General features: G+C 42.1%; 1 protein-coding gene across 1 annotated transcript in view; it reads right to left on the reverse strand.

Annotated features, from left to right (window-relative positions):
• Positions 1 to 25,199, reverse strand: part of LOC144830661 (transmembrane protease serine 12-like) — a 548,207-nt gene that overhangs the window by 65,220 nt on the left and 457,788 nt on the right. The window contains exon 4 of the mRNA XM_078688929.1: positions 10,505 to 10,647. Coding sequence (XP_078545055.1) covers positions 10,505 to 10,647 — 143 coding nt within the window. The remainder of the gene's footprint in view (positions 1 to 10,504; positions 10,648 to 25,199) is intronic.

The following is a 25,199-nucleotide window of genomic DNA, read 5'->3' on the forward strand; positions in this document are numbered from 1 at the left end:
TGTGTGTAGCATATGGCAATCCCAGAGTGCACTATACTGCCCACTCTTAAGATGTCTGAACCCTTCCTTGGATGTTAAGAGCTTGGTAGCCCACCCTAGAGTTGTGGCCACCTATGGGCTACACGCCCACGTGAAAACTGGCTTGACCAATGGTTTCTCCTTTCTGTCCTCGATGCCAGCCTGTCTACCTCGACAAAGGGCCAACCCTAACTGAGAGTGATTGTCATCTGCCCACCATAGATGGCTTTCCCTCTTGAAACTCGTCTTTTGGGCCAAGACCCTGTGTGACTTCATGCAAGGGTCGAGGTGAAACCTCCCTCAGGTGATGGTTTCCATTGTTGTTTAGCCTTGGAGTTATTCACACTACTCCTCAGAAGGGTAGAGGGTGATGGCCAGCAATTATGCTAGGCAAGTGGACAAACTGGGCAACAGAGTGTCAACTTTCTGAAAGTTGCCTTACCTTAAAAGTTACATTAAATTCAACTTGGGTATCAAGTCAGGTTTAATGCCACGATTATTTTGAAATACCCATTTTAGTAGTCCCATGCGGAAGTTAGCCGGACTGAGGACTAGCAGTTTTAAAACTGCTCTTCCAGGCTGCAGTGGCAGGCTGGGATCCATTTTGCTTTGTGTCACACACAGGGTGGCAAAATCAGTACTGGTGGACACTTTAGGGGCTTATAAGTAAGTCAGCTTATGCCAATAAGGGGTAGCCATTTGCGCACTTGTGACAATCATTCAATACAGGATACCACGCACTTTGCCCTGTTTTGCACACTGTTTTCAGCGCCTCGAAAGAAATACTTGCTCCCAATTTTAAGGGAAGCAGGCTTCAAACAAGTCAAACCGGCACTCCTATACTTACAATCGATGAGCACTATTCGTATAATTTTTTGTATGGGAAGTTTCTTGGCCGCAGCAGCGCGCATTAAAGGCAAACTTGTATCTATCGACAGCATATAATGACTTTCTTTCATCGTAGACTAAATCGCTTATTTGCACTGCACTTGCCGTTGCGGATACTTTTAGACTTTTAAATATGTCAACTGCTTTTTATAAGGTTGTATTGTAAAGCCTTGGTCATGCATTTTAATCTTTTTTAATATGATTGCACTTGATGTATTTGTAAACGTATTCATGAATTTTTGTTAGAAATGTCTTTTTATGATTTTCATCAAAATCGAATAAAAGTACTTTGACTGACTGACTGGGTAGCCATTTAAACATGCCTTTTGTAATGGGTTAGAACACTGGCACTGAGGTCTGGTTAGCAGGCCTCAGTGCACTCTCAGAGTCAAAAAAGCAGCAGCATCAGTCCAAAACTTATGGGGTGATCATTCAAAAAGAGGCATTTCTTTACAGTCGTGATTTAGAATATGATGGTTTTAGCTCTATCCATCAAGGTGGCCAAGGACATTATGCCCACCACCCTGATGGACGGAGGATTGCCATATTTAGAAATCACTGCCAGCTCAAAAGGGATATGTGTCTGTCTTTTAGGAGGCCATGCACCAAACTTTTTTCTTTTTCAAACAGGAAGTTTGTTTTTGAAAATCAAATACATAATGACCCAGACTCCCTGGGAGTATTCTCCCAGGGAGTGGAGTATTTTCTTTTCTGTTTGTGACCACAAGGTTTTCCCTGGCAGCAATGGATTGAAATAAAAGGACATCATACCATCTGCTTTAATAAGGCCGGTGGTTTGATGTCCTTGTTTTGACTGCACCTACTCTGCTGGACCCTTGGAATATGTTTTACAACCATGAAGCCTGGGGGGGTCACCGCCATCGTAAAACTTATGGTCTCCCTGAGCTAGAATAGAGCAGGTAGACCAAGTCTCGTATCAGAGTGCCCTTGCAGCCAAACTCTAAATGAGGCCCTTAGTCTTTGATTTTTGTGTCTCCTTTTCTGTGTTCTTTGTTCCAATACTTTCCCTGTTTGTTGTAGCTTCTCATTTCTGTATTTCAGTGTTCCTTTATCTGCTTACATTGTATCTAGTCTTGTCGCTATTCTACTCTGATCGTGCTTTACCCCATGCTTCCTCGCTCTGATATCTTTTGTCCTCTCTTGGGGTTGTGTTGGCATCTTGATTATTACAGAGGGTACATGTGAGATCCAGAGGCCCAGTGCCTCTGGCACAGAGACTTACCGAGCGCTCTTCTTCTTTGCGAGCTGCTGGGTGTCTTCCCAGACTCTGTGAGATTAACTGCTCCTTACCTTCATGTAAGATCTTTTCCCTCACATAGAGTGATCACTTTGGAAGGAGCATACAAACTATCCTTAATTATATTTTGCCTATCCTTCCTGGATTAGCAGTCTGTTCTAATATTCTAGTCCTTAGCTTCTGCCCTGCACGTCTTCTACCAGACTTTCCAGTTTTCCCTTGTGTATGCTAAAACCGCTAAACCAGAATGACCATGTCCTTGCAAAGATCAAGCTTTCCTTTCTTGATAGTCCTGTCTTTATCTCAGCAGGGCCTCTGACACCTGGAGTATTAATCTTGTTGTTGCAGTGCTGAAATTATTGGAGTTAACAAAGGGGTGCAAGGGTGGCAGAATGGACAACTGTACAACAGCTTCGGTTTGGTATGGAGAAGGACTGCTACACTACAGGAGATACAAATGGAGCCTTGTATGGATGTGCACCGAGGGTGGAAGGGCTGAGATCTGGGACTGGTAACTGAAATTCCTTTGGTTTACCATTCATAACTGTATTACTTTGTGAGCATCAATTCGGATGTAATGTGTGTCTTGGGATTCTTATGTTATATTTGATGTGAACCTCATTTTCAAATATAAGAAATTGCTGAACTGAAAATGTGTTCATGGACAACAAACTCGACTGGATTCTTCAAGTGTTTATGATTATCAATAAACATTTGTAAGATCTAATATTACAAATAAGTAACGTTTGCCTTTTCACTGCGGCTGTGTTAATCTAAGGGCCAGACAGGAATTGTGCTATATATTTTTGCCATGGCTCTTCTATGCCTTTTCCTATTTAGTTATAACTAACAGTTGAGGAGGGGCAGGTCCATTTCCTTTTCCTAGAGCTTCAATAACCACTAAATGTTTTATTATTGAGTGGGGCCTCAATTAAATAGCAATAGATTCTTTCCATCAGAAAAGCTGAATATTGAGCAAGGGAATCTATAGAATCAAAGGTAAGAAAAGGAGGGGAAAAGTATAATGTTTACTTAGCAATACAGTACTACGTGAAAAGGGCATGCAGTGTGAAAAGGTTTTTGCTCATCCTGAGAGTCTGGAGAATGTATGTCAATGTGCAAATGTACTGTTTTTGGTGGAGGAGGAGATGCTGGTTCCTCATCCAATGGGAGAATTTTCTAGTGTAAAATGTGGGAATGGTAACTGGGAACAGTAACCAGAGCAATGTTTAGTCCTGGCGTGGGATTTTAGCTTTTACCTAGTGGGCAAATCACCAAGAAACTCCAGGTGAGGTTGCCATAGAAGATGCAGCACATTCTGTTTACTGCAGGAGAAGCTGGGGTTAACAAGGGGACTAAAGGAGTAGCCTTTACAGAATGTGGAAAACATTAAACACAACTGGTAGCGGAACCTGCAAATTAATGAAGAACATTGGCAGTTTTTCATCCCTTCGGTGGGTGTTCAGTCTTGCCTGGGAAACAAAGAATCGAGTCCCAAATGAGAAAGTAACTATGGAGAGAACTGTAAGGACAATTCTTCAGCCTGTCTACAGAAATTGCTAAAAGAATTGGTCTGTAAGTACTGTGAAGAATCAAGATTCATCCAATTCCTCATCAGTAAATTTCTATAGCCTTCGTAATACATTGTAGAGAAGAACTAGGTACTGACTTCAGCACTTTTACTTCACCTGATTTCAAAGAAATCAGCATTTGTCCGAGTGGTAACATAGTTATTTTCTTTGTTTTTATTCTTCATATGTTTTTTGATCAAACATGAGGCTGGAGATTCTCTGGATTCAATTTCTAGTGTCAATAAAATCACGAGCAAGCTTTCTATTCTTTTAACAGTGCTCATCAAGTAACTCCGGGTTTTCCGGCATAGAAGCTTGGATCCCAGGTGCTGCCCGCGCAGATGCTGTATCGGAACATAAAAAGAGAACATTCTACCTTGAAATGAGGGCTAGTCCAAAGGCTCAAAAACATCTTTGGTATTTTTAGCTACAGGGGCCTTACTAATTCTAGGAGGATCTAAGCCCATTCTATCGAGTTCAGAGGTAGGAGTACTAATCTGTGGTAGTGTTTTCACTAGGCCCGGAATGAACAGGTCATTTAGTACTGGAGAACCACAAGATTTGTCACTTAGTGGCTTCCTTCTAAAAGGTACTCCTATATGTGTGTACACATAGGTTCCTCATTCTATATGGGGTGAAAACTCCTCGGAAAGCGAGACACAAACTTTCTACCTGTACCTCAGAGTGTTGCTAACTTGGTCAACACGACCTGCATTAAAGCTCTCTTAATTAAATATGTCAGCTTCTACTCCACCATGAGGTCCACGGTGTTCTTCGTACCACTTTCTTCTTGGACTCTGAAATGAGACAGATTCTAAATAACCTCAAATGAATTCCAGCACCTAAAGCACAAAAAACACTAGAGTTTGGGTTTCAGGCGTGAGACGCAAGCCTTTAGAGTCAACCCGTGAGAATAGCATAGCTCATGCGATGCATTACTCGCAGACCATCGTAAATGACATGGGCAGAGGAGACAGACAAGTTTTTAGAAGATATATTCGTAATAAAAGAACGCAATAAAAAACATCCCTAAAGGAAGAGGAGACAGTGAAAGAAAAAAACACCGTCACCCAAAATGGGGAGGCAAAGGTGAAGCTGATCTTGTCTGTCTTGAGTGAAAGGCAGCAAAAACACACACAAAAGAGTGTGCTAATTAGTGGAACCCAGGTAAAGATAGGAGCTCCCAAACAGAAAGAGATGTTTGTGCATGTATGTATAGACTTTCTTTTAACGTGGTAGTATTCAGAGGCTGAAACCAAGGTAGCGTCAAGCTCTGCACTACTGATTCGCCCCAAATGCAGCTCATCCAGATAGGGGCCCCAGTCACACATTAATACAAGGGGCGAGAGCAATGGCAGATCCTAGGCAGGGTCCAAAGGGGAACTCAGTGTTGTGGCCTTTACTAGAAAGAGAAGAGGAGCGGGGAGCAAGATGCCCTTCCCCATGTTACAGCTCAAACTTGCATGGCCCTGGTAGAGGCCAGATTGCAGGCTTGGGAGGCAGTAGGAACCCAGGTTGGTGCAAATGACATGGCTAGAGGGCAGAGGGGGGTGTCCTGGCATCCTCTGAATCTGAGGAGGTTAAACACGACAAGGGATACACCTGCCCAACCCTTCCACGCAATGGTAACAGACATTGTATTGTATTGCAACATTTATATGGCGCTTACCACCCCTATGTGGGACACTGAAGCGACTGTCTACATGCGTAGCATGCTACATTGTGTAGCGTTCGGTGGAAGTGTGCTGTCTTTGCTTTGATCCTATGTGGGAAGTGTTTCCAAATTGCGCGTGATGACCACAGAAGTTCGGTTATTGTACCTCTTAGCAGTGTGATGGATACATAAGTGTAAGAGACTGGTGCACAGTTTATAGTCTTCAGTAAGCTGGAAGATTTGAGAAGCTCCACATGTCCTTTGACGGTACTTCTTATGTTCATAGTCCCGTTAGCTGGTTACTGCAATGGGTTATCCATTCTGAGAAATGTGTTTAAAGTTTGTGGGTTTTAGCGAGTCATAGATTAAAGGGAGGAATGGTGGAGAGATCTGCTGACATGACCTAGCAATTTCTGACGGCGGTCTGGAGAAATCAACAAGACTTCAACAATCCCTAGAGAGGAGGTGGGTAATTTTTCTCTGAGACTTCATGTTATTTAGTCAGCAACCAAAAACAACTGGCTAATCTGAGTACAGGAGTGATGCCAGAGGAGGCTGGGGTGCAGACGTCTTGCTGGTGTGATACCATCATTGTAGGGTAAGACTGTTGCATAGATACTCTCAGAGGAAAGGAGCTTGTTTCCTGGATGCAGTGAAGACCCTAGAGAGCCCTTTAAGGAACTTCTGGAGATCACGGGCAATCACAATACGATGTACTAATCAGGTGTAGCCCAGGGGTGAAATTGTTGGCTATCCCCTTATGTTATAGGATACTTGGGAACAAAAGAATAGTGTGAGCACTTAGAGGCACTGCCCCTGCACTGACATGGAGCAGACCAGTAAATTACTTTCTTTTGTCACCTACCAGCGTCTGTTGGATCCCAAAGGAGGACAAATACATTTAACTGCATCTGTGAGTGGATCAGTGTACCTTGCTTCCTTTGCAAGAAGATAGGAATGGTTGAAAGTGCACTAAAATATAAAGAGACCTTCCCTGAATCAACTCGGGGCTATACTCCTACTTGCAATCCTTTGCAAGCCCCAGGACCCAAGCATGCTTGTTTAAAAAACTAGAAGAGCTATACTAGCAGAGTGGCTTATGGCAGGGTCAGTTTCTACTCCGCTCTTAGGTACGGCAGCCTCTTACAACGCCACTATCCTCATCAGATACCTTTGCCTCATTTGAGCCTCCATCATCCCTCTTGGTCTTACAGACACTTGCTGTTCTCAGAAGCACTGGGTGGTACCAAAGGATCACAATCTAAAGCAAATGCAGATATATAGAGAACTACACTAGAAACAATACTGAAAGAGCTCAGGATCATTAGCACCAAAGTGGTGTGATGAGAACCAACATATCAGAGCTGACATCTAAGATTAAATTAGACTGGACATAGCTTCCTTCAATACTTGACTTGTGCATACAGTGGGATGCTTGGAAGATCTGTGCCAGACCCTGTTCTGGAGGCCAATGGGCAGAGAGGAGCTACCTGGCCTTAACCATAGTGGTTGAGGTTGATTGCCACTGGTGTCCTGTGGTCCACCTACTATGACTCTGCAAACTGGGCTAAGTACAAGCCCTTCCACACTTAACTTTCAGGGTAGCAAGGGCAAGCACAGAACTCAACAATCAACCAACAGACGAAATAACTTCAATGACCAGCCAGTGCTTATCTTCTAAAGAAAAGAAAGAAAGAAAGTGGTTCTAATAACAAAGCAGTACTAAATACTACACAGTTCAGTCCTTACAGCATTATTCACCTCTAGAGTATGTAAGGCTGCATTTGCTTTTTTATTATATATATATGTATATATGTATGTATGTATATATATGATTGTGTTTCCGGGGTCCAAGAGAACCATTGTATATAGCTTTTGAATGCCTTTTCCCATTTAATCAACATAAGGTTACAGATGCTTTGTAGCAATCAATACATACACAAGTTGCCTTATAGCACCAATAGACCGAAAGTACATGTACATAATTTTCTAAAAGCCGTTGGCTTAGAGAACAGCTATCCGTAATTTGTTAAACATTAACATTTTAGCCCAGCTTTTGCCCGTATAAGGCTCACATTAAATAAAAATCTGCTGACACTAAAAACTATTTTTTGTGATGTGTTGGTTTTCAATATTCTTCCCGCCTCTAGGCAAAATCTAGTATTCATATAATATAATAGGTTTAATCCATTTGTTCCTGGGTTTGCCATATGCCGGGCAGGAGAAGAATATATGTAAATCATTTTCCTTGGCCACATTTTGACATAGTTCACAGAATTTCTTGAAATTTCCATCTTGATTTGAAGCCCATTTTGACGTATTCGTGTTAATTCGTAACACCCCAAATCTAAACTTCATATATAAGGATTTAGCCAGTTGTGGGCGAACTTTGTCTAAAAAGGACTCAAAACATGCTACCTCCATGAAAAGAAGGAACCAGGGGCTAGATGTAGGTAAATCCTATTTTCAGATTCATAAATACCGAATTTTACTCATTCGGTATTTATGAATCGTGAATGAATGAATGAGTGAATGAGTGAATGAATGAATGATATTTATTGTTGGTTACTGAAAACCATTACATAAAACCAAAGATACAAAAGTCACAACATTACAAAAGTTAAAATCAAGAGAATTTCAAACAGATCAAGTTATCTAGTTGCTCCGAGAGTACAGAGAGGCCAAGGAAAAGGTTCATGGGCCGGTAAAAGACTCTATGATCTGCATTTATCCGTATTTATCCGCATTTATCCGTATTTATGAATCGTAAATAAGATGTAGGTAAAAATTCGGTAATTTTTACCGAATCGGTAGGATTCGTTATTTACCGATTCGGTAATTACCGAACCGGTATTTGCCATTGATTCCTATGGGCCTTGAAGCCCATAGGAATCAATAGCAAATACCGATTCGGTAATTACCGAATCGGTAAAAATACCGAATTGCCAAGGGGGACAGGCTGTCACTTTGACACCCTGTTACACCCATGTTTCTGGCTTGTGTGCCATGTGGCGCACATACATGCCCTAAGGGCATGTATGTGTGTCACATGGCACAGGTGTACATGCACAGATGTGCATGTACACAGGAATTCGTTATTTACCACCCAATGGTATTAGGTGGTAACTAACGAATTCTAAAGGCCCTGTAGCACTGTTTAAAGTGCTACCTACATAAGAAAATACAGATTCGGTAATTTTACCGATCTGTAATTTTACCAAATCTGTAAAATTACTGATTCGGTAAATTTACCGAATCTGTATGTTTTTGCTACCCCTACATACCAATGTCCAAATACCGGTCGGAAACGGCCGAAAATCGGTATTTTCGGCCGTTTCCGACCGGTATTTGGACGCCTACATCTGGCCCCAGGTTGTTAATGTATCATTATCCGAGCCATGTAACACATTGTTTTGAATGTAAGCCTAGAATGTGGATGTTAACAATTCCCTGGATGTCAATGTCAGCAGTGTCGGATATTCCCAAAAGTGGAGCAAGCCGAATTTCACAAACCAAGAAGAAACATGCTTGAGCCATGGGATGCTCTAGCTCTGGTCAATCTTTAAGATCTCCTCTAGTCCTTCCTTATAGTGTGTCAATTCTAGGGTTGACCAGAGCCTCACCCAAAATAATAGTGTCTTAGTATTGCACGATGGTTTGTTCGTTTAACATTTAAATCCATAACAATGGGAATTAAACGTGTTCATACTGGTAAACGTAAGTCTTCTAAAAAATGTGTTTTTTCCTGGTTCATAACTCTTTTTGCAGTTCGGTCCCCATATTTCAGCCCCATAAAGAGAAGCTGATTGAGCTCTGTGTTTAAAAACCTCTAAGCAAAGGATTTCCTTCTTTTGCATGGGACCTTACCTCATGCAAAATAGGTGGCATCTTTACCTCTGCACCAGCATTTCCAATACAGCGCGGGAGCAAAGGATTCCTTCTTTTGCATGGGGCCTTACCTCATGCAAAAGAGGCGGCATCTTTACCTCTGCACCAGCATTTCCAATACAGCGCGGGAGCAAAGGATTCCTTCTTTTGCATGGGGCCTTACATCATGCAAAAGAGGCAGCATCTTTACCTCTGCACCAGCATTTCCAATACAGCGCGGGAGCAAAGGATTCCTTCTTTTGCATGGGGCCTTACATCATGCAAAAGAGGCAGCATCTTTACCTCTGCACCAGCATTTCCAATACAGCGCGGGAGCAAAGGATTCCTTCTTTTGCATGGGGCCTTACATCATGCAAAAGAGGCACCATCTTTACCTCTGCACCAGCATTTCCAAAACTGCGCAGGAGCAAAGGATTCTTTATTTTGCATGGTGCCTTACCTCATGCAAAAGAGGCGGCATCTTTGGCTCTGTACCAGCATTTCCAATACAGCGCGGGAGCAAAGGATTCCTTCTTTTGCATGGGGCCTTACCTCATGCAAAAGAGGCGGCATCTTTACCTCTGCACCAGCATTTCCAATACAGCGCAGGAGCAAAAGATTCCTTCCTTTGCATGGGGCCTTACCTCATGCAAAAGAGGGAATACCTTCTTGAGACTACCCTGGCACACATTTAGCTCCGACATGCTCTGTATTACAAAAAGTAACTCAAATGACTGCAGCGCCATGCTTAATACCAAAGTGCCCGGGGGGGGGGCAAACATTGGGTGCACACACGCCTGATGTCCACTTTTGGGGATGAGGAAAGCTAGGTCTAGAATCAACATTGGGGAAGTCATAACATGAGACTGAAGCATTCGTTTCTGAGGAGTCTGGTGTAGGACGACATGGTATTGTTCTAAAGTCATGCTAGAACTAGATGTATAATATGAAGCTTTGGCATATTTAGCAGACTCTCTGAAATGCAGGACAAAACATAAGGCAACCATTTTTAAAAGGAAAATAGAATTTGTAAAAACTTTTAGTATCCACTACAAACGTGAGCAAGATTATCTGGTAAACATCCCATACTGTCTTCCCTAATGCCTTTTGTAATCAGAGCCTGTATTATGTACCACGAAAAAGAAACAGTTTGTTTTAGTAAAGGGCCATAGACAAATGTAACACAAATCCATGTGCTTAAATATACTAAAAATAATTACAAGGTACTTATCTAAAAAAAGATTTTACCTGGCAAGAATCAATACCTCCATCTGCATAGCCGGCACAAATCATATTTGATGAAATGGCGCCATCATACCATCCTGGCTTGTTACAAAGAGAAGTAGAGAGGATGTCCACTTGTGCTTCCTGTAAGAGTACTGCTGATGTGCCTATAATAGAACAAGTCATGTTTTATTAATGCACTTGTATGCTCTTAGAGCTAAGAGGGTAGCTAAAGCAAAAGTGTGGAGACCATGACAATGGGGCGACTCAATCATCCTGTAGATTATATTCCAGCAACAAGAACCTCATCCGGAAAGGAATTTAGCAGCTAAATCTATCTGTGCCTCCACCCATCAATATCAGGAGGGCAAGAACGGAAACACCTATGTTATTGCTGTAATAGTCTAACATTAATCATCCGAGTAAATGCCATAGTGAGGAATATCATTAAACATGCAGTTTGAATGTAGGAAGTATACCATGCAGGAATTGAAGACTTCCTGGAAATATTAGAGATTCCCTGGTGACCTTGTGTGTAGTGGAGGCAGGAGAAGTGGATAGAAGTACTTGCATTATTGGTGAAAATTCTGGGTCATATTGCAATTATTCCATATTTTATTATTGGAGGATATCCTCCCTGTTAATAAACTGTGATTCATTTTGTCACAGTAGCCAGGTACACAGTTCAGATGACAGCTACTTAAGAGGGACTGCAAGAAAATGTGAACAAGACAGGTTAAAACGTTTAATTTCCTTTAATTTTTTTCATTATAGCTAAAAATATATAAACATACACAAATTCATTTAACATCTAAAATACAATTGGAAATTTATAATTAAAGTTGATCAAACATTCAAGTAAAACTGCATCACTAAAGTTCCATAGTTGTATAAAACCAAACCTATTCAGTGGCAAACATACCTAATCTTCAACAAATATTCTGAAATGATCATTTGAGTTGTTGAAAAACTTTACAAGAGTCCACCAGATTTTCAAGAGACCTAATATTCATAACTGACAATGGGCCATATTTAGAGTTTGGTTGGCAGGATACGCAGTCAAACTGTTCTGCCATATTACTAGTGCCATAGGTTATAATACATTTATAACAGGATAGATGGGTCAGCCACCATGTTTGTGACAGACTATACCGTCGGCCAAACTCTAACTAATGCCCAGAGTCTTTTTCACTCTAATAAAGCCCATTTATCTCCTCACCACCTCTGACCACATAGGTAGGTACTTAAACCTAATCTGTAACAGCATGTGAAATTTTACCTGGCATTTTCAAATTTCATACATTTTAATGTATGGCTCAGCACAATAATATTTGTGGTGAACAATTGCTTACCTTCTGTAACACTCTTTATCGTGGATACTGTAACCGCAGATTCCTCACCTTAGATTATGCTTAAATGTCAGACTGGATCTGTAAATTATTCGTACAAGTGCTCTTGCCTGCCGCTAGGAGGCGCCATGCAGCTCTGTGTGAATTCCACGCTGCCCATGGATACAAAGACGCTCCTCAGAAGGTCTAAGATCTGATTCTACCAGGGCTAAGACTGCCACAATGACATCTGCCAGGCTATGATGTGGGCATAGGGACATAAATTCATAAAGCTCTAATGCTGTAACAGCTAGGTCCGGCAGGAAGAACATTTCGCCCGCTCGGTTCTACAAGACATGACAGACTCTGCATCCTGGGGAGGTACTGCTTGGGTATCTATTCTAGAGTGAGGAATCTGTGCTCTAAAGTATCCATCAGAAGAACTGGTAACTTACCTCAGTAGATACTCATGCGTTGCTGTTCTATGAAGTTGCCTCTTTCTAACATCTAAAAAGGTCTCAAGTTAGTGATCAGCACACTGTTACCAATAATTGTTCATGTTCTGTGTCTCAGCTTTGTCACTTCCAGGCTGTTATGGAACTGCACAGTGCCACCTAGCGGTATGCAGAAGCACTGCTATTAAAACTTTCTGCATTTATAGTCTGGAACCTGGGGATTTTCTAAAGTGAGGAATCTGCGGTTAGAAGTATCTATCAAAAATCTGTAGTATATTTTCTACTTGGTGACCACAGATCGGGCTTAGCTGACAACCTTTGAATCAATTACTAGTCTACGTTTAAAATGACTAATGTTGACATTCAGATCATAGAAGTAGACCGTTACATTTATAGACACAAGTGCCTAAGGCCTGAGAAATCAGCTCCACATAATAATGGAATCCATACATGTTACTAAAAATGTTGTAGCCCAATTTAATCTCATTACAAATTCTAGCCTCAGCATGTTTAATGGCATATTTATACGTAGCACAAACAACTTCCTCAACATTGGGCTTTCTGGTGCATCTATTGGTTCCTTTATAGATGGGAGCCAAATTGGGGCACGGTAAATCAAAACAGGAGTAATTTTAGAATAATACACTTTTAATAATGGTTGCAAAGAGTGTCCACCATATTTAATATTGAACCAGCATAAACCATTTGTTAATATTTGGACACATTACGTCTATGCACCCATGATGAGGCCCTATCACAGAGTACTGGCAAAGGCAATGCCCGAACATTTGTGTGGGCTTTCTTCAATTAATCAGTGTACTGAAAAGGTGATCCAACCGAAAAATCATAGTTTTACTTTTTTATTCTGCCTATTTTACAGCGGGTTTCACATCAGATCTAGTTGCAAAACCAACTGCAGTCTGAACACAATCCAAAAAATGTAACTGTGTAGCGTAAATAACCAATTTTAAGTCCTGAAGGGCAGGTGGAACAAAAGCAGAGACCCAATAGAGTTTAAGTTCATCAAGTAAATGTTGACTAATGTCGGAGTAAGTACACACCCTTGTCAGACGCCTGCATTACAAATTATCCTTCATGAAGCAATAGTTATAAGATATTTTGTTTTGTACATGCATGTATTTAGATGAAAATTGGCAAAAATAAGAATGAGGTCTCATGATGCCAACTTTTTTAGATCTCGGGTAAAATGGTTGAACGCCTTGCAAAAATTGATGAAAACGCAATTTAGCAGCACAGCACCATGATCAAGATTAAGATGTGCTCCACCAAGTACTGTAATTGTAATCATATACTACCCCTGTCGCAAGTAGCACACTACTCCGGAACACAAAAAGGATTAGTGGTGAATTAGCATAAAGACATTTTAATTCATTTGATTGATGGACATGTGAGTCTGTTAATTGGATGGAATAAGGATAATGGAGGGATAGAAAAAGGAAGAGTCTGAGAAGTGTTTATTGGAAGATCATATTAGTATAGGAGGTTTGGGATGAGTAAAGGCGAGATGGGGAGGGAAGAGTCTCTTGAAATGGATTAGGGCGATCATAGTAGTAAAATTAGTTTTTTGATGAGTCTAAGGAAGGATACATGAGCAAAGAAGTTAGAAAGGGTTGTTTAGGAGATCTTAGTAGTAACATGAGTTTTGGGGGATGCAAGGAGGGATAGAGGAGGGAAGAGTCTAGAAAGGGTTATTTAGGAGATCATAGTAGTAGAATGAGGTTTGGAATGAGTCAGAGAGTGGAGGTAGAGGATATATTGAGAGAGGTATAGTGTGAAACATAGGGTATATTATAAACCTAAGCACACGTAAGATTCAAATGGTGAATTCCAAAAATGGTAGTACATCAAACACAAGAAAATCATTCCATATGTTCTCCTCTTTTCTTTTTTTCTTTTTTAATACATCTTCGTGTTTTCATTAAGTGAACAGTTCCCAAGCCAACATGTGTTTCGTCGCCTCAGTATGCTTGTACATGCGACTTGTTCACGGCTAGGTAGAGAATAATACAACGTTTCACAACACTTGAAATGTAGCAAAACATTTGGTATTTTTTTAAACAAATTTGCTCCCAGGGCTAGTCCACGTGGTGCGGCGGTACTAAGTAAAACACACACTTACATAAGTTTATATACACCGAAATGCTTGCCACATCACCACTACCATGGAATGCACCGAAATGCTTGCCAAATCACCACTTATTTCGAAAACACCCTCTGAATAGTAAAAGCCATTTGTAGATATGCAGTTAATACACCCCCACGTGATGAAAATTTGCGCCTATGTAGAAAGGAATAGACAGTAACTTTGGGAAATGGCTCTATCAATACGGGATCACCTGACTATACATGATTTTAGTGTTTCATGGATCCATGAAAGATTCAAACAAGAAGGGAGCGTCAATGAGATACACCCCGAGTTCACTTGATACAGCCCTCACCCCGGTTCGAATATATAGCATTACGCATATGAAAAGTTACAATATGGCGGACAATTATTTTTAATCTGCTTCATAAGACAAAGCATAGATACAATATCCCTGTTAGGGACGGGTTTTAGCAAAGTGGACCCCTTATCTGGTTGTCACAGGGTGGATCAAATACTTACATATATCGCAGTAGTCCCTTTTTAATTTATACCCCATATACATGCTCCAAATAGAGTACAGATATCATTCTGCAACTATTTTCTCATGACAATATGTCACTTAGTTTTTCCGATATGGCCGCGATTTTATTATACCGATGTTCGAGACCAAGGACAGATACATTTTCCTTTTAGTTTTATATTTTTACGCATATAAAATCTTTTATGAAAGCTGACACCTTATTTTGGTCGTCAGAAGTTGGATATAAATATGTATTATGCTGTAATAGCAATTTTCATATTTATCACCTAAATAAACGCTCTCTATAGAAAACGGGCATTTTATCTGGTAATTATTGTTATATTGGAAATGTGGTACTGAGTGAAAGAGCCAACCTTTGTGCTCTTGTTTGGGCAAACTAACCCCACATTTTGCATAGAGACGGATACACTCCAATATGGATGCAGCCTCTGAGTCTTACCATGGGCTCACGACTCAGGACCTGATCACGTGACCGGCTAGAGAAAAGTTAGCGAGGCACGGCAAACATGTCGGCACTCGCATTTGGAGTCCGCCGTGAGGCGGGAGAGGTCGCTTATTGGCGGTTTTTGGGAAGAAAGCCTCAGGTAAGGACAACGATTGATTTGTCCTCGTGGTATATCGCGGTCTTGCGATCTTACATTTTGACCAGTTCTGTGGAGATTTAGATTACACGCAGGAGCCCTTATTGGCCCGTTTGCTTTCTGGGTTTCCCTTCTAGAGATTGGAGATACATACCATTTGGATAATTTGAGGAGTTAATGTGGACAGCAGCGTAATAATCCTATCAAGATTCAACCCTCACGCCACAGGAGTAGTGTGGCTTGGAATTATCGCCACACTTTAAGTAGGTCCCCTTTGGTTCTACCTAGAAGGCTTTTGGCGAGCTTATAATGGCTTGCTCTTTAACTTTGAATTTAACAAACTTTACCTTTGAGTTGAGTTCTCATAGTGGTGTTTTTTGTTTATTGCTGGTTTCTTCGCAGATATATCAAAGTGAATTTGTTCAGGTTAGTAGCATTACGGTTACCCTGCTAAACATTTTAGACTATGTTTTTCACAAATCACATACATGACGGGGGTGTTTTGAAGTCTGATCACTGGGTGACACACTCTGGCTTTGCCCTATGATCATATGATCATATTGTTATAACTCATTTAAAATATAAAATCACACCAGAGATTTAATATTCGGCACGTGCACTATCCATTTTAAAAACAATTGATGTATATATAATCTTGTGTCTTCACAATGGTTGAGGAATTGTTACCACTTTAATGCACAATATGCATGAACAAACACCATAATGCAAGGTGCTAAAGTACCGCAACACGTGGACTAGCCCTGGGAGCACATTTTTTTCAAGTGTTGTTATTCTCTACCTAGCTGTGAACAAGTCGCATGTACAAGCATACTGAGGCGACGAAACACGTGTTGGCTTGGGAACTGTTCACTTATTGAAAACACGAAGATGGATTAAAAAAGAAAAAAAGAAAAGAGGAGAACATACGGAATGATTTTCTTGTGTTGATGTACTACCATTTTTGGAAACCACCATTTGAATCTTACGTGTGCTTAGGTTTATAATATATGATGTCTTGTTGCTTATGCCACAGAACCTAGAGAGGCAGGTGGTTCTCTCTAACCTTTGAGCACTGTCACTAATAAGGCTTGCTTGTAAAAATTATTTGTGCAATTACCTTTTGGCGCCTACTACTTATTACCTATACCATCGAGTCTTTAAACCTAACTGAAACATAGGGTAGTGCACTGGAGAGACTAAAACTTTTTAAATATTTTATTTTGCAGTAGTAGTAAAGTAATAAATATATGGATACATAAGTATATGGAGGGTACACATGTATAAGGAAGCTAATATATCAAGATTTAAGTTGTATTTAATAAACTCAGACTTTCAAGTGATACTGTGCTCAAGCAAATTATTTTATTTAACTTATTTTCAATAATTCAATAGTGAAGCAATTGAGGATAAATAGTAATGAAAATAGTTTAATGATGTGATAGATAAACAGAGAACCATAAGTATCAATTCAAATAAATTGTATGCAAACTATGCAGTGAAATATATACATGTTAAGCATAGAACTATCTATATATTACATATATAAACTATGAGTGATATGTAAATTTGTTAAGTAGACCTAAACACTATCTTTAAATTTAAAAACATAACTATTACACTCATTTATACAAGAAGAACACGTTACTTACCTTAGGTAAAGCTTTTTCTGGTGGATACAGTATCTGCCTGTGGATTCCTCACCTCATGAATATCCCCTGTGCCAGCATAACGCTGAAACTTTTTCTTCGCTCTCCAAGCCGATGAGGTCGTCACAATGCAATGGCTCCGCACGCGGCTCCGCATGATGTCGCTGGAGCCATAAGAAGGCTACGTCGGCGTGATAATGTCAGTTCCAACCCTTTTTTCCGTGCTTCCGAGGCAAACTGGCAGAGCGACCATACAGATAATGCATACATAGTACACAGTATTCACACAAATACACACAGTGTAAAGTGAACAATGAAAGCAAAAGAAAGCAAGCATTTCCTATAATCCTACACAAAGGCAAACAGAGGCAATATAACATGACAATATGTAACAAGCATGTTAACCAATGCCTCTTTTAAGGTATAAAAGGTTGGACAACGGGGAGACGAGTGGGTCAGTGAGGAATCCACAGGCAGATACTGTATCCACCAGAAAAAGCGTTACCGAAGGTAAGCAACTTGTTCTTCTGATGGATACATCTGCCTGTGGATTCTCACCTCATGAATAGAATCCCACAGCAGTACAAACCCCGGAGGAGGGTGTCCACCCTTCTATACCAAAAAGTCTTGCAAAAAGAGCACACAAAATGACTGTCCCGCCTCGGTATCTAAGCAGTAATGCTTCGTGAAAGTGTGGGGGGAGGCCCAAGTTGCGGCCTTACAGATGTCCACCACAGGAACACCTCTGGACAAGGCAGAATAGACGATTTAGCCCTGGTGGAATGAGCTCTAATGCCTTCAGGAGGCTCCTTACCAGCCAGGGAGTAGCAGATTTTGATGCACAAGATGATCAACCTTGATAGAGTGCGCTTGTGCACCACCTTGCCCATCATGCGTCCAACGTAGCCCATGAAGAGCTGATCTTCCAAACGCATATCCTTTGTTCTATCCAGATAAAAACTAAGCGCCCTCTTAGGATCCAAGTGGTGAAGCCTCTCCTCCTCCTTGGCAGGGTGGGGGGGATAGAAAGTAGGGAGGGTAATGGACTGGCCTAGATGAAAAGGAGTTACCACCTCAGGCAGAAAAGCAGCCCTAGTCCTGAGAACCATCCTTTCAGCATGAATAGTAAAAAACTGAGGCTTAGAACTCAAAGCCTGAAGCTCACTCACCCTCCTAGCTGAGGTGATAGCCACAAGGAAGACCGTTTTGAGGACAGCAGTCTCAAAGGACAACTATGCAAAGGTTCAAATGGGGAACCCATTAAGAAAGTTAAAACTAGATTTAAATCCCACTGGGGCATAATGAAGGGAGTGGACGGAACATATTAGTAAGGCCCTTAATAAACCTTAAAACAATCGGAGATTTAAAAAGAGACGGCTGATCAGGCAAACAAACAAATGCCGATAAAGCAGACAAATAACCTTTAACAGTAGCCACAGCACAACCATGCTGGGCCAAATGCACCGAAAAAGAAAGAACATCCCGAAGATGAGTTTTTAAGGGATCAATGGACCTCTCTCCACACCATTTAACAAATCTTGCCCACCTGTAGGAGTAAATACACTTGGTGGAGTGTCGCCTGGCCGATAAAATAACATCCATCCCGTCAGGCGGGAGAGAGAAAGAATTCAGCTTGCCCCATTCAATCTCCAGGCATGAAGGTGCAGGCTCTGGAGGTGGGGGTGTAGAACCTGCCCCTCTGACTGCACGAGGAGGGCTACCCTGAAAGGGAGACGGAGCAGAGGCTAGGACGAGAGGTGAAGAAGGTCCGTGTACCACACCCTTCTTGGCCAATCCGGGGCAATCAATATTACTTGGGCCCAGTCTTGGCGAATCTTCCTCAGAACCCGGGGAATCAAGGGTATAGGAGGAAACACGTAAAGGAGTTGTGAACTCCAACTCAACTTAAAAGCGTCCCCCAATGCTCCCTGCAACGGAAATTGGAGACTGCGGAATGACGGACAGTGTGCGTTCTCAAGAGTGGCAAACAGGTCCACCTGAGGAGTTTCCCACGTCCGGAAGATGCGTCGAACTACCTCCGGATGAAGCCTCCACTTGTGGTCGGCGGAGAACGGCTGACTGAGACTGTCGGCACGCATGTTCAGCTCCCCGGCCAGATGATTTGCCATCAAACAAATCCAATGGTCCTGAGCCCAGGACCAAAGCTGCAACGCCTCTCTGCAGAGATGGTACGACCCTACTCCTCCCTGCTTGTTGATGTACCACATCACAGCAGTGTTGTCCGTCAGGACTTGAACTGACAGACCGCGAAGGAAAGGAAGAAAGGGCTTGAGCGCCAAACATATAGCCTGCAATTCCAGAAGATTGATATGAAGCAATCTTTCCTCTGGAGACCAAAGACCCTTGATCTCCAGATCCCCCAGATGAGCACCCCACCCTAGGGTAGAGGCATCGGTTATCACTGTGACCACAGATGGAGGAAGATGGAAGGGCTTTCCTTGAGACAGATTGCCCTCCACGCTCTACCAACATAAATCCGCTGCAGTGTCTCTGGAGATCTTGATTGACTTTCTGAGATCTCCGTTGTGCTGATACCACTGCCTGCGGAGACACCACTAGAGCGCCCTCATGTGCCAGTGTGCATGGTTGACCAACAGAATGCAGGAAGCGAACAGACCGAGTAGGCGAAGGACTGTCAGAACTGGAACAACTGCTCCATTGTTAAACAAAGGGATAGTTTCCTGAATGTCGAGAATCCTTTGTGGAGGCGAAAAAGCTAGACACACAGTGGTATCCAGTACTGCCCCTATGAACATCACCCTGGCAACCAAATCTGCCTTGTGCAGGCTAGACTGGATGACTTGGCGAGCCGCAGCCTGTGAGAAATTTCCCCGATCTTCCTCAATTTTGGAAGAAGTTGCTTGGCGGAGTCCATAAGTGCATGAATGTATCTACCCAACAAACATGTAGCGTTGGTGGACTTCAAAGCCATACTCGCTAAAGAGAAGAACTTCTTCGCCGATTGCTCCAATTTCTTGCAATCCCTGCAAGCAGCAGCCTGTGGGAAGGCGTCTGTGGACTGCTTAGAACATGAAGCCTGCACCACCAAACTCTCAGGCGAAGGATGAGATGAAAGAAACACAGGATCCCCTGAAGCAGGCCTGTACTTGATCTCTGTACTTGGGTGAATGTATGACATTGTTCTGCATTCTGTCCATTAACTGTTGTTTTTGCATCTGTACTTGATACCGACCTTGAAAATGCAGGAGCAGAAAGAGGTTTACGCCATACTTCAAGGACTGGCTTAGTCAAGGCATCATTGAATGGCAAGAGTGGTTCAACCACAGAGGCTGGAGAATGAAACACCTCTGTGAGCAAATTAGGCTTGCAGAGGCTGGAGAATGAAGCTCCTCTATGAGCAAATTATGCTTATACTCAGCCAGAGGCAGCTGCCGAATGGAGTCGGGGACTGCACATATAGCCTCGACATCCTCAGAGCCGGAAAGTGCCAGGACGGCGGCGTCGGCATGAATGGCACAAAAGGTGCCTGAGGATATTGGTGAGGCACACCCAAATTAAATGCCAGAGAACACACAAACCCGAAGGTACGCCAGAAGGGTATGAAGCCCTGGCAAACATGCCCTACATCGCATTTAAAAAATGCTAGGGTTCCGAACCCGGTGCTGGAAATTGTGGATACTGAGCCAGTTCGAGATCCAAGCGTGGCACCTCCGGAGTCGGAACCACTGGGAGCTGAAGGAGCCTCAGTATCAGCCGGATTCGACAAACCTTCCGGAGTAGGAGAAGGTCTCGGCGTCGGTGACTGCGCCGGAGTCCCCTTTTACAAAAGAGAATGGGCCGGAGTAGCTTGAGGAGAGACTAAAGGTGAAGGAGAGACAAAATCCTTTTCACGACATCGAGGAGCCGGAGAAGGCGACCTCGAAACCACAGCCTTCGACAAACAGCGCCGTGAGCCATGCCTCTTCTACTTCTTGTGCTTCCTCTTCGAGTCATGTGAAGTCGACGACCTCGACTTCGAACGTTTTCGACCCCTTTTTTATTTTCTTACTTTAGCCATGTGCAGCTTGGCTTCCCTTTCCTTCAAGGCCTTCGGGTTCATTTTACAACAGCAAGAGCAGCCCTCGACATCATGATCAGATGATAAACACCACAGACAGTCCTCATGGGGGTCAGTGATCGACATATAACCCCCACATTCTTTACAGGGCTTGAAACCTGACTTCCTCGGAGCAGACATGGCAAAACCACAGATGGAAATAAAGCCAAAATACAAAGTATCTAGAGAAAGTATGGAGAGTCCCAGAAAAACCGTTAGCGCCGACAGCGCAGAAAAAAGCGAACTGACGTCATCACGCCGACGTGGCCCTCTTACGACTCCAGTGACGTCATGCGGATCCGCGTGCAGAGCCATAGCATTGACAACCTCGTCAGCGTGGAGAGCTAGGAAAAAGTTTCAGTGGAATGCTGGCGCAGGGGATATTCATGAGGTGAGGAATCCACAGGCAGATGTATCCATCAGAAATAAACTTATCTAGATGCATACTTATAATCAAATGAAATGCTTATGTACACAGGAGTATGCTGTGCATTTGTATTTGAGTATGGTAGTTATGTAGGGAAGATCCAACTCTTGAGTAGTCTTCTGAAGTCTGACGATGAGATAGTTATCCATGGATCTTATGTTTGGGGGTAATGAGTTCCACAGTGTGGCTGCTTGAACAGAGAAAAATGTGCCACCTATGTTTTTTTTCTTGCTTGGTGGGATTTTGAGGTGAGGTGCTTATCTGGAGCGGAAGTTCCTTTGTTGAATGTGTTCGGGGATTTTATTCCTGATGAAAAGCGGTTCTGTTCCATGTACTACTTTGTGGGTGATACAAAGCAGTTTGAATATGGATCTTCTGGAAACCGGTAACCAATACAGGGCCCTCAAGGCTGGGGAGATGTGGACTTGTGGCTTTACACGTAAGAGCTGTCTGGCAGCAGAGTTCTGAATATGTTGATAAAGATAATCCGTAGAGGCCGTTGGTGTAATCAAGTTGGGACAGTACAAGAGAGATAGTAGCCTGGACCTCGTGTCAAAATCCTAGGTGTGGGAAGATGTGTTGCAGGGGTTTCAGAGAAATTAAGCTTGATCTTGCTTATTTGTCCACTTGGGCATTCATTGATAACTTGGAGTCCATGGAGATTCCAAGGTTTCTTACTTCCTTAGATACTCTAGGAGGTGGTCCGAGATCGTCAGGTCAGGTGCTGAGTCGCTCATACTTTTTCCAATCGCCACATGTGAGTATTTCCATTTTGGAAGCATTCAATTTGAGATGGCTCCATGTCATCCACTGATCAACGGCTCAGAGGCAACTGAAAATCGGTCAGTGTCTTTGGAGCTTTCCAGTTTAAGTAGCATTTGTGTGTCATCTGCATAGTTATAGCATGTCGGTATTAACTTCATGTAGATGTTGAAAAGCATGGGTGAGATGACAGAGCCTTGAGAAACCCCTGCTTTTGTTAAGTACGGTTTCAATGAGAAAGGGGGAGAATAGATGACATTTGTTCTGTTTTGCAGGTAGGATGTGATCCAATCAAGAGCATTCCCCTCTATGCCAGCTTTATAGAGCCTTTGTATTACAGTGTCATGGTCAACAGTGTTAAAGTCAGGTGAGAGGTCCAAGAGAAGTAGTGCAGCAACCCCGTTCTGGTCTACTGTGTTTTTAAGATCATCCTAGATGGCGATGAGGGCAGATTCTGTGCCTCTTCCTGGATGGAATCCTGTTTGGAAATCGGAAAGTGTGGAGTTACCCTCAGTGCACTGTGACATCTGGGCGAATGCTGCTCTTACAATCAGTTTGCCCAGGAAAAGTCCATCTGTAATTGGTCTGGAGTTGTCATGGTCAAGCTGGTTCAGGTTAGTTTTTTTTAATAATGGGCTTATGTTGCCTTTTTTAGGTCTTCTGGAAAGATTCCTGTAGTTAAGGAATTATTGATAATTCTTCTTACTGGTGTGGCAGCAAAGGTAGTTAAAAGAAATTTCTTGAAGATTTTTCGTGGTCAAGGGTCAGAAGGGCTCATGGCTGGTCTGCTTGCTCTGACCAGATTCGTAAATTCACTTTGTGATATTTGTTGGAAGGAATGCAGAGGCTGGTTTGGCCTACTCTTGGAGGAGATCTTTGGAAATGGGTTGGTCCTGTGGGTTTGCTTTATTTTAAATAGGAGTCCAACGTGTCTACTTTGGTTGTGTAATGATATGCCACTTTGTCCGTGAATTCTTGAGTATAGGGATGAGTTCCTTCTGTGCATTTAGGTTTACAGAATTCTGTGCAGATTTTATTAAATTCTTTCTTTGCACATTTTACATTTTGAATTCTGTTTGACGGAAATATGTTACTTGCCTGTAACTGTAGTTCTCCAGTATTGGAATGTTTCATAGATTCACATGCTTGAATCCTTCCCTGTTGACGAGATAGGAGTATATCCAAATAGCAATGCAAAGCCAATACAAACCAGAAACCAGGCCTAGGCACATTTCAGTTTTGTTACTTATCTCTATTGTTTTGCAAAAGAGACCAAAATTAAACCTGCACCAATCAGAGAACACTCCTGAGAGAACCTTAGACCTTCAAAATTTTGCAGCACCAGTGCAAAAGATACACCTGCAAAAACTCCAAATGGTGAGCGTGTAAATCTATTAAAGATTCCAATACTTGAGAACTACAGTTACAGCTAACTTTCATAGATTCACATGCTTGAATCGGAGTAGCCAGTGGTGGCACATTTTTTTTAATTTTCTAAGTGGTTTGTACAATCCATAGTGCAAGTATTTAGACAAGAAGATATACTTTAAGTCATCATTTTTTTTTCAATGAACACTGATTATATTCAGTAAACACTTGTACAATCTAAACATATTATAGGTAATATGAGGAAATTAAATAAATGATATATATATATATATATATATATATATATGTATGTATATATATATATATATATATATATATATATATATATATATATATATATATATATACATATACATATACATACACATAAGATGAAAGAAAATGTGCGTAGTCTTACAGTAGACAGAAAGGAGGGGTGAAAGAGAGAGCTCGCCGTCACTGAAAAAGATTCCTCAGCACTGCCTGGCCCAGCAGCATCCAAGCAGCAATGCTTGCTAAACGTGTGGGTACTCTTCCAGATCGCAGCTCTGCAGATGTCCTGGATAGCTATTCCGTCAAAAAGAGCAGTTGATACTCTTTTAGAGTGGGCACGCACCAGCGCCTGCAGGGGTTTTCCTGCAGATTGACGACAATATTGGATTGTACCTGAGATCCATTGTGCAATCCTCCGCTTGGATATTGGATAGCCTTATGAGGGGCCCTGAAGGCAACAAAGAGCTGGGTCGATTTGTGAAAGGCTTTGGTTTTTTGTAGCTAAAATTTAAGACAACGCTGAATATCTAGCGAATGAAGGGCTCTTTCCACTGCAGTTGTTGGTTGTGGAAAGAAGGTTTTGATGATAAGACGCTCTTTCAAGTTAAAGTCCGACCGAACTTTGGGGATAAATTTAGGGTTAGTACGAAGGACTACTCTATCATCCCTAAATTGTAGAAAAGGTTCTTGGATAGTCAGAGCCAAAATTTCACTGGCCCTCCTAGCCGATGCCAATGCTAGAAGCAGGGAAACTTTTCATGACAGGAACTTAAGGGCTGCTCTATGTATAGGTTTGAAAGGATGCTTCATGAGTTGTGACAGGACGTTGTTAAGATGCCAAAGAATTGGCAGAGGCTAGACAGGTGAAAAGCCTCGGAATAGACCTCTCATGAACTGTTTAATGATCCTTGATGACCATAATGATGGCCCGAAGAGGTCCTTATAAATCGAGATATTTCAGCCAAGGTGACTTTAATCGAGGGGTTTGCTAATCCAGATTTCACTCAAAGCAATGTGTAAGGAAGGATCTCTTGAGGTAAGGAAGAGGAAGGATGGATGATGGATTCCTGACACCAAAGACAGAATCTCTTCCATTTCATTCTATATGTTATATTAGTGCTCTGTGTCCAGGCATTGGAAAGAATATTCTCAC

The sequence above is a fragment of the Lissotriton helveticus genome, chromosome 1_1, assembly GCF_964261635.1.
Source record: "Lissotriton helveticus chromosome 1_1, aLisHel1.1, whole genome shotgun sequence".
NCBI classification, from domain to species: Eukaryota; Metazoa; Chordata; class Amphibia; order Caudata; family Salamandridae; genus Lissotriton; species Lissotriton helveticus.